The sequence below is a fragment of the Gadus chalcogrammus genome, chromosome 10, assembly GCF_026213295.1.
Source record: "Gadus chalcogrammus isolate NIFS_2021 chromosome 10, NIFS_Gcha_1.0, whole genome shotgun sequence".
Lineage (NCBI taxonomy): Eukaryota > Metazoa > Chordata > Actinopteri > Gadiformes > Gadidae > Gadus > Gadus chalcogrammus.
This window is the reverse complement of record NC_079421.1, coordinates 16,685,080-16,703,480: the sequence shown is the minus strand read 5'-3', so window position 1 is coordinate 16,703,480 and position 18,401 is coordinate 16,685,080. Positions and strand designations below refer to the sequence as shown.

General features: G+C 49.4%; 2 protein-coding genes across 5 annotated transcripts in view; one reads left to right on the top strand and one right to left on the bottom strand.

Moving 5' to 3' along the window:
* The first annotated feature begins 71 nt into the window (after positions 1–71).
* LOC130391016 (aryl-hydrocarbon-interacting protein-like 1) lies at positions 72–9,186 on the top strand. The gene is made up of 7 exons (XM_056601199.1): positions 72–916; positions 1,425–1,604; positions 2,851–3,039; positions 3,630–3,806; positions 4,310–4,451; positions 8,638–8,858; positions 9,010–9,186. Exons 1-7 carry the CDS (start codon positions 821–823, stop codon positions 9,184–9,186), a joined length of 1,182 nt encoding a protein of 393 aa, XP_056457174.1. The 5' UTR covers positions 72–820.
* A 6,434-nt stretch (positions 9,187–15,620) lies between these two features.
* Positions 15,621–18,401, bottom strand: part of drp2 (dystrophin related protein 2) — a 127,387-nt gene continuing 124,606 nt past the window's right edge. For all 4 annotated transcript variants that reach the window (XM_056600382.1, XM_056600383.1, XM_056600380.1 and 1 more), the window contains 3 exons: positions 17,987–18,104; positions 17,366–17,452; positions 15,621–16,826 (listed from right to left, as the gene is read on the bottom strand). In XM_056600382.1, the coding sequence (XP_056456357.1) occupies positions 16,807–16,826; positions 17,366–17,452; positions 17,987–18,104 (225 nt within the window). In that variant the 3' untranslated portion in view covers positions 15,621–16,806. The remainder of the gene's footprint in view (positions 16,827–17,365; positions 17,453–17,986; positions 18,105–18,401) is intronic.

Below are 18,401 nucleotides of genomic sequence, written 5' to 3'. Positions count from 1 at the left end.
AGAGTAATTTGTTTTTTTACCCTATGGTCACGTCGCTGCCAAGAAAAACCTGAACCGCATCAAGACAGGTTAAAAACAACGTTGGTATGGGGTTCTTTTGTTTACCAATAAAATGTTATCACGTTGCTGTTACGGGCAATTTAAATGACGGTTGGAGGCTGAACAGCTTCATAACAGCCATGTTCACATAGTCATCATTAATAGTTAATGATTAAAAATGTGCCACTGAGCAAAGAATATGACAAAGAGAGAACAAAAGATGTTTGGTTTCTTTAAGCTCTGATGAGATAATAATAGTGTATGGTGTCAAAAGATATTTTTTATACCAAACGACAATAGTTCAATCCATTAGCAAATTCAAACTATAGTCTAAAGATTTTAGATATAAACTGGTCCATTCTCTCGACTGCCATTATGAGAGCTATTTTTGGGTTGGACAGATCACACTCACTCAATCCAGAAGGCTCCTCATTTCTTCCAGAATAATCCAGGCCTTTCCTCATATGCTGGTCCACTGGTCACCTCCTTTCCTTTCCTTTCCTTCCTGCAGGGATTAACCAGGAAATCCAAGGGAGTAGGCAAGGGGATTAGCTCCTCAGATTAAAGTGGCCATCATCTTCAAACCCCGGGCTAATCCGACCATCTGTCAAGAGAGCAGCCAGCAAAACTCGATCCACAATGGGCTAATTAGGAAAAGCTGCAGGCCACCGTTGACAGGAGAAGGAGAAGAAGAAGGAATTGTCTTCCATCAGAGCAGGTTCTATAGGTTCTTCACGGGCCTTCGTTTCACAGCAGAAAGCACACAGCAGGTAGCCTGAAGATGGAGGATACCTATCTTCTCGATATGCCAACCGTCAAGAAGAAGATTCTTGCTGGAGGAACGGGGCCGATGCCACATTTCCCCTCCGGCACTAAGGTAGAACTATCTTTTCATGATCATGGAAAACCTCATCTATGAATGTAGTGTTGAGCAATTAGGCGTTGCATGAGATCAAAAATCGACTAATTAAGGTTCCAAATATAAATGAGTGCATGTAGCCTCTGATTGTATGCCCTTTGCAATGCTGTCTAATAATTAATGGTGAAGGTTATTTTACTCAAATTAAAACCAAAATTAGCTACATCTAAACTATTTGGTCTATCAAATTGTGTGTGTGTTTCCATTAATTATACGCCCATGCTCTGTTCTACCATTGCAAATGTATCTTTTTCTAGCATATTCAGTCTCAAACCTGCGGCCTCATTTTCTGGCTGATATCTTTCATGGTGTGTTTCTGCTCTATCTTCGATAAGGCTTACATGATGACATATGACACATAATGATAATAATTTCCAAAAGAATAGAGTCCCATTCACAGGCAGAAAAGAAAAGAAAAATCCATTCACCCATTATTTGTATTTTTCCCCCCTTTCAACCCATAAAGGTGGTGTTCCACTTCCAGACGCTGCTGGATGACTTTGAGCGCACGGTGATCGACGACAGCCGCCTGGCCAAGAGGCCGGCCGAGATCTTTGTGGGCAAGATGTTCAAGATGGAGGTGTGGGAGAGTCTGCTGACGTCCATGCGGGTGGGAGAGGTGGCCGAGTTCTGGTGCGATGCGGTGGTGCGTGTCGACTTTCATCACCACCCCCCCCCCCCCCCCCACCCACATCACGCAAACACACACACACACACACATGGACGGGTTCACATATGCAAACACACATGTGCTCTAAAACCACAGGGCCTATCGAACAATACGGGCTAATGAGGATCCGTCCAAGAACAAGAAAAACATGTTTTCTCTTTATAGAATCTACGGATGTTGGGTATATTCAGACCCAAACCAACTGTACACCGGAGCAACGCTATTGTACAACATGTACTCATATCTTTCCCCATCTCGACACGCAATTTCACAACTAAATGTACGACGACTGATTGCAGTTCTCCCGTGTACGTCGCAGCGGAATGATTGCCATGTACTTCATGATTGAGCAAGGTCTCGGTCTAATCATGAGCATAACTTGTTTTAGATTCGATTCAACTTTAAAAGTGGAGAGGGCTGTTTCTCAGGGTGCCTAGTCAGCAGGATGTCAGCCACAGGGATGAAGCAGTTCTTGAACCCGCTGGTCCGGGCATGGAGAGTCATTGAGGGACTCCGAGAGCGGAGGAGGTCAAACATTCTGTCGCTCGGGGTGAGAACTGTCCCTGGCAGTACTGCGTGCCCTCCACACACCACCCTCTCGCTGGACAGCCTCAATGGGGGTGCGTCGGGCCGTTTCCACCACCACCGAGTCAGAGCAGTTAGCCATACCGATAACGTACTGTGCTGCAGTTGGTGTGGATTATCTCTGTGCTGATCTTTCTCGATGATGCAGACACCAGGCTCTGTGAAGAAAGATGGACTTTCTTCAATCTCCTCACGAATAAGAGACGTTGGTAAGCCTTTTTGACCAGGGCTGACGTGTTGAGGGCCCAAGAGAGATCCTCGGATATGAGGAACCTTAAAGCTGGCAATACGCTCAACCTCCAGCACGTTGATACGGATGGGGGTGTGTGTACCACCCTCTGTCTTCATGCAGTCCACGATGAACTCCGTGGTCTTCTGGGTGCTGAGAACTCGGTCGGGGCACCGCGTCACTAGGGGCTGAACCTCCACCCTGTAGGCCGACTCATCGGTGTGGCTGCCGATGCTTACATCCGTTGTGTCGTCTGCAAACTTGATAGTGGTAGTAGAACCATGGCCAGGTGTACGGTCTTAGGGGAAGAGGGGGTAGATGAATGGTCTCGGCACAGAGCCCTGTGGGACGCCGCTGTTCAAGATATGGGATCACGATTATGAACGGTTTTCTTCTCTTTTCTTCCAGCACACTGGTTTGTACCCTATAGTGTCCAAGGGGATGAGGCTGATTGCCCAGGGGAAGGACCCTCTGGACGGCCAGAGGCACATGTGTGGCTTGGGCAACATGTTCCACTACCACTCCACGGGTTACCCAGAGCTGGACGAAATCATGAGGACCCCCCAGCCGCTCATCTTCATCATGGAGCTGCTGCAGGTAAAACTGGGGACCGACAGCGCTACCATGAGATTAGCAGATCGTGAGATAGATTGGATTATAAGATTGAGAGGGCGTAGATGGGTTTGTTTGAGTCCAGCACATGATAGGCACTCGTTTCAGTCCCTGAATGTCCCCATTCTGTCTCTGACTTCGCTGAAGGTCTGCTAAATGGCTGAATCTGTTATTTATATTCATTGGAAAAAAATACGATGTCGTGATGTTTGGTATTGCTGTTGTTTACCCAATGATGGCCTGCACTCATTGAGCAATTTCCTAGCCGAAGGATACATCTAGAATAAACATCCAGGCAGGCAGAAATAATATAAAGCAAACCGAGTACTTTTCTATAATGTTAATTCAATTGATATAATAAAAAATGCAGCAATCATAGTTATTAAGAACAGACTAGAGCAAGATAAGATGACTATCTACCTCGCACCCTGCTGAGACCAGCATGGTTTCTCCTCCTATGAAAATGTTTCTTAGTGTGATAACAACAGTGTTGATCATGAGCTGGGAGCCGGGAAACATTTTGCCACACATATGCTTCACTCTATGCCCTGTTCCGGTATGTTCTGCACCGGCAGGTGGGAGACCCCATGTCCTACCAGCGTGAGTCCTGGTTGATGGAGAAGGATGAGAAGATGCGCACCGTGCCTCTGCTCCACTTCCAGGGCAACTCGCTGGTCAAGATGAAGCGCTACGAAGAGGCCGCCAGCAAGTACAAGGAGGCGGTCCTACTGCTTAAAGTCGTCCAATCAAGGGTGAGTGACTGGAATGAAATGAAGATGATTGGCGGCGTCTAGCGAGAGTACAGGGATATATGAGGACGAAAGCAAACAGTCTCCCAGAGGACACTGGCTCGTGTCCTTGAGCTAGTTTGATGCACCATTATGTGGCAACAGCTGTTTATGAGTGATAATTGTGTTCAGTGTGAAGAGTTCAAGAGAAGCGGCATAATGGCTGTGTGTGTGTGTGTGTGTGTGTGTGTGTGTGTGTGTGTGTGTGTGTGTGTGTGTGTGTGTGTGTGTGTGTGTGTGTTTATGTGTGTGTGTTTATGTATTTGTGTGTGTGTGTGTGTGTGTGTGTGTGTGTGTGTGTGTGTGTGTGTGTCTGTGTGTCTGTGTGTGTGTGTGTGTGTGTGTGTGTGTGTGTGTGTGTGTGTGTGTGTGTGTGTGTGTGTGTGTGTGTGTCTGTGTGTGTGTTTGTGTGTGTGTGTGTGTGTGTGTGTGTCTGCGTGGTTGATGAAATGCTCACGTCTACGCAGGAAATGCCCGGCGACATAGACTACATCAACCTGGGCCGCATGGTCATCCCTCTAGAGCTGAACTACTGCCAGTGTATGCTGGAGCTGGAGCAGTACTACGAAGTCATCGAACACGCCAGCGAACTGCTAGGGAAACACAAAGGTAAACGCCTTCAAAGGATGAATAACGAACTGGGGGACACTTGTTGGAACGGGAAAGAAAAGGGAAAACCTTGGCTCATGCGCCCCCTCCCCCCCCCCCGCCCTTCTTTGCAGTTCAGTGTCAACGCAGTCCCATTCATGTGATGTAGAGATGGGATCCCTTTAAAGGCGCAGACTAAAACTCCCCATGTGTTACTAGCCAGCGCAGGCGCTGCTGAGGAAGGTGATGCAGAGATAAATCAGCCCGCTATCTAATGGGGAGAGAATAGACTTCAAACCATCTGATGTTTTCGATTCATGTGTTGCGTGTGTTGTGCTCGCATATACTGGAGACACACACACGCACGCGCACACACACACACACACACACACACACACACACACACACACACACACACATACACACACACACACACACACACACACACACACACACACACACACACACACACACACAAACACACACACACGACACACACACACACACACAATCTCTCTTTCATAAACATACACACATTTTCAAACACAGACAAACACACAACCTCTGTTTCATAAACACACACACACATGGTACCCGAATATGCATATTGCTGTAACTGCACCCAACAGCTATTTGAACGGCTGTTTGTAAATGGGAGAAAATTACACCCGCGTCAATTTCCCAACCCTAGTTGGGAAAGATGAAAAGAGAATGGAAAAATGTATGCCTATTAGGCCTCTTTCAGGCTACTATATTATTAGGCTAGTTTTGATGGCAGAACAGGCTGAGCCCTGTTGATTTGGGCGTTGCTGCATTGTGTGTGCCGCTGACAACAGTAACTACTTTGTTATTAAACCATTATGTTTCATGGTTCGCAAACAACCGTTATTTGATGCTGTTATTTGTTCAGAGAATTAGCCAGAGTGCAGCCTATTATCGGTAATGCACTTTGGATTAATGAACCGAACAACAAAAGCATAGTCATGTTTGACAGAGTAGACACAATATTAATAATACATGATTTTCATTTAATAAAAATCACCCACATATTGTAAATTCTGTAAAAAGGCTTGGATATGCAACCCGCCTCAACCATGGTTATAGTGGGGTAATGGGGCCAATTAGTAGATTTACATCTGCATAAGGATCTTTAACACACACACACACACACACACACACACACACACACACACACACACACACACACACACACACACACACACACACACACACACACACACACACACACACACAAACACAAACACACACACATAGAAACCCACGTCACGTAGGGACTCACACACACTCTTTATGATTGCCTGCCAAGTCCAGGCAGGGCTGCAGGCCCGCTGCGGCCTGGCTCTAGCCACTCTGTGATGCCAGAGCTTTACATTACAAAGGGCTTACATACGCCTTGGGTAGGAGGCCCTGGGACCGTTGCTCTCTTGCCCATGGCCACGCCCTCCATCCTGGAGGAGCTCCTCTCCTGACACAGAATCTAGCCCAGCACACAATGAGTTACGATCCCTTAAGGAGACCCCTTTATTCTCTGTCCCTCAGCTCCCATCTCTACTCTTATATTCTGTGTGTGTGTGTGTGTCTATGTGTGCGTGTGCGTGTGTGTGTGTGTGTGTACCCCAACATAAACTCCACAGTTTGTGTGTGGGATGCATAGATTTATGTGTGTGTGGGTGTTTATATGTGTGTGAAATGGATGCATAATTCTCTGTTTGTGTGCCTGCATTTCTGCTTATGTGTGGGTGTTTTGATGTGTGTGTGTGTGTGTGTGTGTGTGTGTGTGTGTGTGTGTGTGTGTGTGTGTGTGTGTGTGTGTGTGTGTGTGTGTGTGTGTGTGTGTGTGTGTGTGTGTGTGTGTGTGTGCGCGCGCCTGCCTGTAAGTGTGTATGTGGCACCAGGAGAATTAAAATAAACTTGCAGCTTGAGCAGCTCTGTACACCTCTGTACAAGCCTTCCTCCCTGCTCACTGTCCAAAACCACTTGACTGGTCAATGCATGCAGAGGTGGGGCTGGGTTGGCCATTCACAATACAGCCGGCCACCAAACGGGAGTTTAGCTTTGCTTTTCACTCCCAAAACATGTATTTGAGTTTAGCGATGGCGAAAGCCGCCGGCGTGGGTTTTAGACCGTCAACTAAAGCCGTAATTGGATGCGCTTTCAGAGGTCAGTCCCAACCGTGGGGAAAGATGAAATTGTTTGAACTTTGAGCTCAGCGTCAAGGTGGAAATTCGTGGCAGTTCGCTCCGCCCGGGGGACACTCGTGGATATTCAACGCTGAACTCCATAGTCAACATTGGGAACAGCGAGTCTGAAAGCTTATCAGGCTCCGACTGCTTTAATGAGGCCTATAGAAGCAATTCACCCTGCGACACCAAATCCTCACACAGCTTGTTGCCTTTCACCACGCGTCCCCCTCTCTACCTTACCCCATCCTTCAATACGCTCAACCTTACATTTTCGATACTGCTTGCGCTTACCGCTCTGTTCATAGCTTTTGTTCATGTTTTGCCTTCACCCAGTCCCTCGTTCTCTCTCTTTCTCTCACTTCTAGACTCTCACCAACTCTCTCTCTCCTCCACTATCTCCACCTTAAACTCCCTCTATTTAACTCTCAACCACCTCTCTCTCTCTCTGGCACTATATCCACCTTAAACTCCCTCTCTTTCACTCTCACCATCTCTCTCACTCTCTCTGGCACTATCTCCACCTTATACTCCCTCTATTTAACTCTCAACCAACTCTCTCTCTCCCCGGCATTATCTCCACCTTAAACTCCCTCTCCTTTTTCTGTCACTCTCTCTCTCTCTCTCTCTGGCACTATCTCCAACTTAAACTCCCTCTCTTTCACTCTCACCATCTCTCTCTCTCTCTCTGGCACTATCTCCACCTTATACTCCCTCTCTTTCACTCTTACCATCTCTCTCTCTCTCTCTCTCTGGCACTATCTCCACCTTATACTGCCTCTCTTTCACTCTCACCAACTCTCTATCTTTGACAATGGCTTGTTGTCTCCGTCAGTTTAAATCAGCCTTGGCCAAATCTCCTCCAAAACTACCTAGCCACCCCCCCCCCCCCTCCCAGAGGGCAGTTGTACTGTGTGTCTTCTTCTCTGCCTTTGCCGAGAGCTAGGAAGAAATCTTTTCAAATGTTGGTCGAATGAAAGATTTGTATTAGAGGAGAAAATAAATGAGGGGGTTGGAGGAGGTAGGAAGCCGGGGGATCCAACTAACTATTAACTATCAACGGGGGATCCAACTAACTATTAACCATCAACGGGGGATCCAACTAACTATTAACTATCAACGGGGGATCCAACTAACTATTAACCATCAACGGGGGATCCAACTAACTATTAACTATCAACGGGGGATCCAACTAACTATTAACCATCAACGGGGGATCCAACTAACTATTAACTATCAACGGGGGATCCAACTAACTATTAACTATCAACGGGGGATCCAACTAACTATTAACTATCAACGGGGGATCCAACTAACTACTCCGGACCTACTCTTCGGCGACTCGTTTGTGTGCAAGCGTGCGCGTGTGTGTGTGTGTGTATATAGGTGTACGTACAAAGGAGCTGTGTATATGTGTGATGAACGAGTGGGTCTTCTGAGAAAGAGAGAGAACCCTCCCCCGAATATATCTGGTTTCTGTTAAGACGGTTGAGAACTCGGCAAGGTACACTGTTCTGGTTATTGGTATGCAACTGGGTCATGGTAGAACATGTACACTGAACCAATTGCATACAAATACCCTTCTGCCGATCCAGAGGATAAGTCAGAGTGGACATAACAATACAAGATTGGAAGATCGGGTATTTATTTTTATCTTTAGAAAACGAATACCTACCTTTTTATCTTTATGTTTCATCTATCTGAGTTTTTAACCATCACAATTAGAATGCAGCAAATGCTTGTATCCAAAGTGACTTGCGGTGACTTTGTTAATGAGCTGGAGGCTCGGGTGTCCTTCCAAACAGAACTCCTACAGGTAGACTGCTTACATTGCTGATACTGAAGACAGCACCTTACGGCTCACGGGAGAGTCGAACAACCCCCATAAGCCCTGAACCACCCCCACCTAGACCTCTCACATTGGACTACGTACCCCGAACCTTCCCCAGAACACACGCCTCCTATGACACGTCATTCCTTTATCCCGTCTCTCCGTTTCCCCCCAGACTGTGTGAAGGCCTACTACAAGAGGGCCAAGGCGCACGCGGCCGTGTGGAACGAGAAGGAGGCGCGGCGGGACTACAACATGGTGCTGAACCTGGACCTGACGCTGGCCGGGCTGGTCCACCGCGAGCTCCGGGAGCTGTCGGACCGCATGAAGGAGAAGTACTGGGAGGAGAAGGAGCAGTACTGGCAGAAGCTGGACAGCAGCCCCCGCGGCAGGGAGGCGGAGGAGACCAGCGAGGCGGAGGCGGAGGAGGAGGAGGAGGAGGTGGAGGAGGGAGGAGGAGATAAAGGAGAAGAGTGTGGATCGATGAAGAACGACGCGGGGGAAGATGGGAGGCGTGGCCTGGAGAGTGCGAGCGTGGCGGTGAAAGACGAGGGAGAGGATGGGAGGAAAGGAGGGGCGTGTCAGGGGGGGGAAGGTGAGGGCCATGGGGGCGGGGTCGGTAAGGGTGACGATCAAGAGACAGGGCGTGGCACCGGGACGGAGAGAGTGCAGGTTGCCGGCGGCCACGGCCGCCCGGAGGAGATGGACTGGCAGCAGATGCTGAGAATGATCATGTTCCTTCAGGAAGAAGGCAACTTCCATATGAAAGAGAACCGCTACGAAGAAGCCTCGGGGAAGTTCAGAGAGGCCATGGAGTACGTGGACTTCCTTCAGTACAAAGTGAGTGCAGGCGCTACTGAGATCGTGTTTGTAACACACTCGATTTTGGAAAAAAGCAAGGAAAGGTTATTGTATTATTAAGTAGGAACATATTTTAAACTAAAAGTTATGTTACTGGCAATACAAACACTGCCGATTTCTTTCCTCTATTTTTGGTGGTTACTGTAAGAATGAAAGTCAAAAATGCCCCTCAGCAATTATTAACCTTGTTACTTTTAACTTTGCAAAAAACTATGGCAATGACATTCTATGCAGACAAACCATAGGGGAAATAACCAAAAAATAACACGAATTCTGCAGATCCCATTGTGAGGTTTTGCAAGTGTCTCTCTTTACACACACACACACACACACACACACACACACACACACACACACACACACACACACACACACACACACACACACACACACACATACACACACAACCTCCCCATTCTGCCTTGTGACGTCACGTCACCAATCTTCTCCCTCTGTACCTGCATGTACCAAATTTATTTTTTCAATGCAATCTCATCACCATCACCGCATCCCATCATTATTTCCCATCCAAATCTCACGCCGTCTTCTCCTTCATATTCGTTTTTATCAGAAACGGTCTCTGAGACTCGCATGTTTTTTTACCTGGCCTGAACCAAAAGTAACACAGCGTCTCCCCAAATCCCTCAATCACCTCCTTCCTGGGTGTTCAGCTGGTCGACCAGAAGGGCGAGGACTGGCAGTCCCTGGAGAAGGTCCGCCTCCCGTTGACCCTTAACCTCAGCGGGTGTCTGCTGGAGCTGCACCAGTACCAGCAGGTGGTGGAGCTCAACACTAAGCTACTGAAGAAGCACAGAGGTACGGGCCACCGGGCTGGAGGTGGAGGAAACCATCAGGATGTGTCTGGTTCTCAGCCCCCATCTATGACGCGTTTGAAATATAAGTAGGACTATTTATCGGACACTTTTTTGAGAGGCCTCCTGCTCAAGGCTGCTTACAGGGAGAATTTGGGGTTAGAATCACAGAAACTTCAGGATGGGAACAAAACACCCTGACTACTAGGCTATCCTGCCCCTCGTGTTTTATTTTGACTTGTTTGGTTTAAGCATTAGAAGTAAGAGATGGTTATTATTAAGGTACAGGTTTGATTGGGTTGAGAATAAGGGTCACATGATTGGCATAACCATCACGATTGCACGAGTCTTTGCACCCTGCTGAAGACCGAACGACTGATACTCTCTTGATATTGCCACAATATTGAAATGAAGCAGAGACAAATATTCTGAAAGGCAGACGGATGAGAAACCAGCAACAAGCAGTTTGTTTGGGTGAATTTGATCCCCTATGATTTTCATGGCAGGATGAAGTTCTACGGTTAGTGCTGGGCATGGCCTCAGGCAAAGTCTTCCTCTATTGTTTAAACAAAGACAGATTTCACAGTTAACTGGGAGAGACAACCAACATTCCTCTAATAAATATTCAACCCCACCTCGTCAAGCAATTCCATTGCCCCTTTTGCATCCGACAGTGGATATCAGAGAACATTATTTTCATTTGCTTTTTTTATTTTGCAGCAAGATTGAATTATTTATTGCCTTGGCTTTGTAAAATTGGTGTGTTTACTCCCCCTTTGGCTGCAATTTACCGCCCAACCAAATTAGCAATTCTCCTGTTTGAACTCCTCGCATGTCTTTCCGCGTCTCCTTCTCCTTCATCTTCTACCGCTGCCTGCTCCGTCCTGCGTTCATGGAGCCCAGACGGGGGATTTATTTTACTTTTAGATTTAATGCTCGACAGCCTTACTGACCTCCTCTTTATTATCTTCCTCCTTCTCCCTCTATTCAAGCTAGTGGTTTACCTTCATATCTGCTCGCGTCTGACTTTGAACTCTTCTCAGCCCTCCCCTTGGACTTCACCTTCTCTTCTCTCCATCGTAGGTAACTTCAAGGCCGTGTACCAGCGGGCTCGGGCCCACTCGGCCCTGTTCAACGAGGACCAAGCCCGCAACGATTTCCTCAAGCTGGAGCGCCTGGACCCAAAGTTCCAGCCGGTGGTCCGGCGGGAGCTGAAGAAGCTGGGGGAGACCCTGCGCCTCAGGCACGGCCAGCAGAAGAAGACGTACTGGGAAACGTCCCGGGAGAAATGGGGCCCGGGCGGAACCCGAGCCAGAGCCAGCGCCGCCGCGACGGCTAGCGGGACCCCCAAGAAGAGTGTGACGTTCGCGACCGTCGAACAGCACCAGGAACACGCCGGTGTTGGGGAGGGCGTCGGGTCCAAGGAGGCCAAGAGGGAGGAGGCCTCAGCCAGCGCCGACGCGGGACTGGAGGGAGCGGAGAGGGAGCCCCACCAGACGGATGTGAATCCAGAAGAGAGGGAGGAGGAGGAGGGGGAAGACGCCAGGGTCGAGAGTCACATGGGAGAGGAGAAGGATGAGGAGAGGAAGGAAGGAGAGGAGTGTTCCAGGGTGGAGGGTAAGATGAGAGAGGCAGAGGAAGAGGAGGGGAGGGGAGAAGGAGCGGAGTGTGCCAGGGAGGAGAGCAATATGGGAGAGGAAGGGAAGGAGGGGAGTGAGGGAAGAGTGGAGTGTGCCAGGGAGGAGAGTCACAAGGAAGAGGAACAGGAGGAGGAGGCGAGGAAGGATGGAGAGGAGTGTGCCAGGGTAGAAAGTAATGCGGACGAGCAGAGGGACGAGGAAGAGGGGAGAGAGGAAAGAGGGGAGTGTGCCATGGAGGAGAGTCCCAAGGAAGAAGAGGAGGAGGAGGGGAGGGAGGTTGGAGCGAAGTGTGCCAGGGTAGAAAGTTATACGGAGGAAGAAGAGGAGAAGGAGAGGGGTGAGGAGGGGAGGGAGGAAGGAGAGGCAGGAAAGGAAGGAGAGGAAGTAGAGGAAGGAGTGGTGGGCCAGGGTTCCGATTAGTAAAGAAGCGAGCCTTGTGCTGCAGGGTTACAGGCGGGATGCTCCAGATAATGGACTGAGAGACGGAGATAGTGTCCCAGCGGCCACCAGTGCAGCCAAAGATAATGTTGCGAGCAAGCGATTCCGGTTTCGATAAGGCCAGAAACAAGGTCAAAAGCCCATCAAACGGCCGGGGGCGGGGGGTAAGGCACAGGCGAGCAGGGGAACAAAGCCGCCACTCGATCAGATGCAGCCAAAGGGAGCAAATGATCTCAGGCCATCCCCGAGCCCACAGGGGAAGTGGAGCACAGACGAAGGTTAGATGAAGGGGCCGATAGGTCTGCCACTGAGTAAGAAGGAAGCTACACGATGAGGATCGAAGAAGTGAAAGCCAAGGCGAGGGAAGGGAGGAACTGTGAGCAGAGCCAGGCTGCAGGCCTGTGTCTTCCCTTGCAAGGGGGGGGGGGGGGGGGGGGGGTGGTGGTGGGGGGGGGGCACGTCACCGAACGTCAGCACAATGTCAAAAATTAATAAACAGAAAATGGACCGTACACAGCACTGCGACTGTTCAATGTTTTATTATTGTTGTCATTGTCATAGGAATTGCTAAAGGCACATAGAAAGAACAGGCAGACTGGGTATGCCAAATACAAAGTTTTTATTTCTGTACACAAAAAGTAGAAAGCAGCCAGTAACACACTCGTTATTAAAAATCTTTTCTTCAAAACTTAAATAAAATTGAAATCATAACAACAGAGATTAACTATCTGGAGAAAAGACACGGGGACGTGCTTTTTCTGTGAATAAAATTAAACAACTCACACTGATGATTACCAAGTAATATTAACAGTGAGTTTGAACATAAACCTCTGCTTGACTTGCAACGTTAAGTAGTCAGTAATGAACAAATGATTTCAGGGGCATAATATAGAGTGCATGGAAACCTTGTTAGTGTAGTTAAGTGATTCACTGCACTCTCACTGGCCTACTCACACACGCACAAAAACACACACACACACACACACACACACACACGTGGGTGTAGTCTCGCCAAAACGGTGTGGTTGGCTGGGGGATGGGGAGTTGACGCGGTGCTACAAAGGGATGCAGATCCTGGTAGGAATGAGACGTCTCAACCGTAGTCCTTCAGTCACGGTACGGGGAACAGGGTGTATGCGTGTATCCGGGTGTGTGCTCCCCGTGTGAGTGGTGAGGTTTTGGTTGGGGAAGGGGATGGGGGTGAATGAACATTGTAGCCCTTGTTCATTTCACAGACGATGGAACGTGGATCAAGGGATCGTGTGTTGGACCGATACGGGCAGAATGAACCAAAGTAAGAAAAATCTGAGGGTTTTCACGACCGGTCGCTCAGGGTTTAACGCTTGTGTATGTGTGTGTATCTGCGTGTGTATGTTTATGTGTGTGTGTGTGTGTGTGTGTGTGTGTGTGTGTGTGTGTGTGTGTGTGTGTGTGTGTGTAGACCAGGTGTGAATCTAAACAGGAGTAAGTATGTAAAATGGTCGTCGGAATCATGCATTCCCACGTCTCCTAATTGCTCATCGTCCACTCTACCTCCGCAACAAACGGGCTTCGTTACGCAAGGCTTGCTCTCTGGGGAGCGATACATCTTCAGGGAGCCCTTTCATCTTTCATCGCCATCGGTCACTGTCCCACCGTACATCAACCTGCGCGTCCCCTTGACAGACCCCATCAAACACGTAGAGCACGCCAATCATCCAGATTGACAGGTACTCATGTAATGACATGTCTGAACCACCCATAAAACACAATCTATGTGATTAAACATTCCCTCCGTCACTTTCTTTAACCCTCTCTTGCTCCGCATATACACTTCCTCCTATCCCTTCTGTGACTCGACTGTACCCCAAGCTAGGCCCGGGGTGGGATTATTTTTAACAGGCGACGGCTGGTAATACTCTTTGAATTTCCGCACCAAAACGGTAAAAAACGGTTTTGGGCTTGATGTTTTGCAAGCAATTCGTTTTTCAAATGAGGCTAGGCCCCTCTATAGCCTGGTGCCCATAAGGTTATTAGCATTTCTATTATAAACCTCACACACCACTTTTTCCGGCTCACAAACCTGCAGCGCTGTATCCTTGGGGATGGTTCCCTAGCAACCGTACCAAAAAACTAACAGAACGGTATTGTGGAGGATGATGTCAAAAGTGAATGTTCCGCTCATTTGCAAAAAAGGGAGGGAAATCTTTTGTACCAGAAGCAGACTCAGGCATCGAAACACATATCTCGACGGCTGATTGGAAGGGATCGTGGGTTCAACCATCACGAGTTCAAATCCCTTTCCAACTCTACGCCCTTCTTCCCAAATTCAAAAAAAAACATAGAGCGATTGTTTGATGCCAGTATCGTTTCAGGCGGGCCTCCCGTAGTTTTCTGGAGATTTTACCGTGGCAAGAACATCAAAAGGGAACATTCACTTGCGAACCCAGAAGCAATGAACAGCGTTTCCTACACAACCGGCTCGTTGTCTTTCATATCCTTAATCGCTCCGGGCAACCTCCACCACGGAGCATGGCTCACACGGGGCCCTGCTTGACCCGTCTAGGGCCCCCTCCAGAAATCTCCCTCCTGGACCCTGTCGAGCTGTTCCATCCAATTTATGACTACACTGAATGACGTGTATGTGTGAGTGTGTGTGTGGGGGGTGTGTGTATGTGTGTGTGTGTGCAAGCGTACGCGCGCACATGCACTCGCCACAATACTCCTCCGTTGCGGTGAGAAAAGGAGAAGATGAGGGAGAAAGCGCTCGCCTGATGTGTGTCCTTGGTGACTTCAGATTGCTTTTGTACCAAAAAAAAAGGGACGGAATTAGGAATAACCAACCCCCATTCGGATGCCGTTAAAAGCTTCAGGGCAGCTACAGTGTCGGTTGGTCCTTCTCGAGTGCTCCTGTATTTAATGCTTCGGGAGACCGCTGTCTGGCTGTCTGGATTAGCGCGTGACTTGTGACCTCACCAGGAGGGAGGGCACAGCCGTTTTAAAACCTCTCTTTAGAGTCCAACAACAATCCAACGAGCATTGAGGGAAAAAAAACAGGGGGAAATAAGCTCATTCGACAATTCAAGACGTTATTATTGAGCCGAAGGATTAGATAGTGTATTAGTCTAATAGTGTATATTTAATGGGTTGGGTGGTGGAGGTGTACCGGGGATTAGGGATGAGCTCTGGAGACTCCGAGGTGGTGGTGGTGGTGGGGGGGGGGGGGGGGGGGGGGGTTGCATTACAACGACTTGCCCTGGTGGGATGATGATGACGATGGTACACCTGGTTGAGACCGGGAGAGGAGAGGGGAGGAGGAGGAGGAAGAGGAGAGGCCCTGATCCAGCTGCCGGGATCATTGTCCCACGGCCGTCCCCAGCGGGGGGGGGGGGGGGGGGGGGGGCGGCGGGGGATCCTAGCATCCTGCCCGGGCGCCGTCGATTATTGACACACATTATTCTAAACAAACCCCCCCCAACTGAGTCACGGCACATATTGACTCCAGATCCAGACGACCGCATCCCAGCTGCTCCCCGGGGGACGTAAGGACGTGCCGATCAGCGGCGCTGCCCTATCCCCCCTGGACGAGTGACGGATCGCGTCTACGAAGAAGAGCGCTCCGTGAACGGCTGGACGGAAGTGGGAAGCGCAATGCACGTCATCGATACATTTAGCCGCTGTTGGCACATGCGTGTGTTGTCGGTTGGGTTGTTATATCATTTAAGCGCTCACACACGTGTTAGGGACGCAGGGGGCATAGTGGCCACTGGCCACGGACCGCGGGAATAAGATGGAAGCGTGCGCGCGCACGCGCGCGCGTGTGTGTGTGTGCACGTCGGTGCTGTTCTAGCGGGCACTGTGGCTGTCTTGAATGAATCACAGGGAGCTTTAACCGATGACTCGCGGAGCCCCACGGGGTAATAAATACACCGGTCTGCTGCGGAGGCCCGTTCTCTCGGCAGCACGTCGGCCCAGCCAACTCCCAGTCAGCACTGGAGCTGCCACTCTTTCAATAACACACAGAACCGAAAAACAATGAGATGAGAGAGGCGTCACACAAAAAGAGAAAGACAACAGAGACAACAGAAGAAGACTTGCTGAAAGTGACGCAACCCGACACGATGAGAGTCGATGCATTTTCTCTGCGGAAGGTCCAATTTGTGCTGTGTACCTTTATAAAGCTTCACACCTCTGAATGACTACACAGATGCTGGTTAGCACAGTGTCTTGGCTGGGCACTATTACATATACTATATACCTTTTCTCCCTGAAGAGCTTGCTGAACACCCGTGTCTCCATTGGCTGGATAACGCAGGCAGTCAGGCAGGCTGTGTTGCTAATGTCGGCAAAGTTAGCTCGTACAGCCTTGCCCGACGGACATTAGCATAAGCCTTTAGTGGTTTGCGTGACAAAAGAAAATATAATAAGTAGGCTTTTTTTTAGTGCTTTTCCGAGTTCCGGTTAGAGAGTTAACTCTGGTAATGCCGGCTTCCCTAGCCGTAGCGGGCTTGGTTATCTGTGGTGGAGACCCAAGCCGGGGGGGGGGGGGGGGGGGGTCTGCATCCGTGGCCCCGCCCTGCATGACATCACTCTGCGCCCCAGGTCTGCTCCTGGTTAGATGAGGGAGGTGACACCTGAAAAACAATACAGAAAAACACCCGATTTGTATGTAGAACTAGAAACACAACAGACTGCTTACCAGACCGCTTATTCAACGCTAATCATTTTGGATGTTATTTTTCCATTGAATGACATTGGATTGCGTCAGACTAGCTTCCACTAGGAGACAGAGACCCGACTTATTTCAACCGTTCTGTCTCCTGTCTTCCTCTCTTTGCTACTGCTGTCAATCAAAACCCCTGCCTGCCCCCCCCCCTGTCTTATCGATCTGCAGAACCTCATGTTAGCACTCCTCTCTCTATCCCTTACTCCCTGGGGAAGTGTCTCTGTCTGTGTGTATGTGGGCGTGTGCGTGTACTCGTGTGTGCGTGTGTGTGTGCGTGCGTGCGTGCATGTGCATGCGTGCGTGTCTTTGGGGGGGGGGGGGGTGGGGGGGGGGGGGGGGGGGTGGGGGGGGGGGGGGGGGGTGTAGCAGAGGACTGGGCTGTGCCTCTGAAGAGACCAGTGGAACCTGTCAGTGCTGGTTCAGTACATATACTCGCCCCACACCAACCTGGCTCTGAGGGGAATACGTTCCGCAGCTGCTCGATCACTTCCTGGAGCTGTAACACTGTATCCTGCTCCTGCTCAAAGTCTTCACCTGACACACACACACACACACACACACACACACACACACACACACACACACACACACACACACACACACACACACACAGACATGCGGACACACACAGTAATACTCCATTAGATGTAGCATGATAGGGAAGATACCTAATTCAGCGTAGATCAAGTGTAGCTGTTGCCACCCAGTTTAATGCTGTATACACAAGTGGGGGCGTGTCCTTTGCATCGTTTAATCTGTGTTCCTATTGAAGTAGTAAAGAATAATTTACAGTCATTAGTGCAAAATAAACCCCACCAGGGGTATTCCCCGGCTCGCTCGACAAAATATAAACAGAAATGTAATTCCGTGTTTTACTTCTGCTGATATAAATAAAACCTGTTTAGTGAAAAAATTCACTAAAAAAGTTCACAGCAACAATAATCTGTTATTCACAGCATCGGTCTGCTATTCTGAAACAACAGACCGTAAAGTACCAGTAATTGACCAATCACAATCAATGCTGTGTGTTCACATCCTACAAGGTGTGAGGGGCGTCACGGCGCTGACCTGCTGCCTCCGTGTCCGTGGTCTCTCTGCTGGCCCCCTCACCGTGGCGGTCCCCCCTGGAGACGGGCGACGACAGCGTGGAAGGCTCCGAGCCGTTGGCCTCAGAGTCCTCTTTGGGCTGCAAGGAGAAGAGAGGAGCTAGTGTACAGAGCTCACCCTGGGCTCGTTCAGTCCGACCCGCTCATTCAGAGGGCTCCAAGGCCCCCCTGTGGGCCTGTGTTACAGGCAGCGGCTCGTAACCAAGGCTTCTCATTTGGAGGGGGGAGACGGCGTCGCACAAAATGAAACTAAATGACCGTCCCCCCACCTAGGAGTTCTTCTGAACACCCATCATCACGATCGGTGCGTGGTTGCATTCGAAGAAACGAGAAGAGATGGAGAGAAGGAGAAAGAGAGCGAGGAGAGAATGACTGAC

Bases quoted from the DNA above. Each gene is read 5' to 3' on its own strand.
- LOC130391016 (XM_056601199.1), top strand. From the start codon at position 821: ATGGAGGATACCTATCTTCTCGATATGCCAACCGTCAAGAAGAAGATT. The intron at 917-1,424 runs GTAGAACTATCT...CAACCCATAAAG, and splicing joins ATTTCCCCTCCGGCACTAAG to GTGGTGTTCCACTTCCAGAC. The intron at 3,807-4,309 runs GTGAGTGACTGG...ACGTCTACGCAG, and splicing joins TTAAAGTCGTCCAATCAAGG to GAAATGCCCGGCGACATAGA.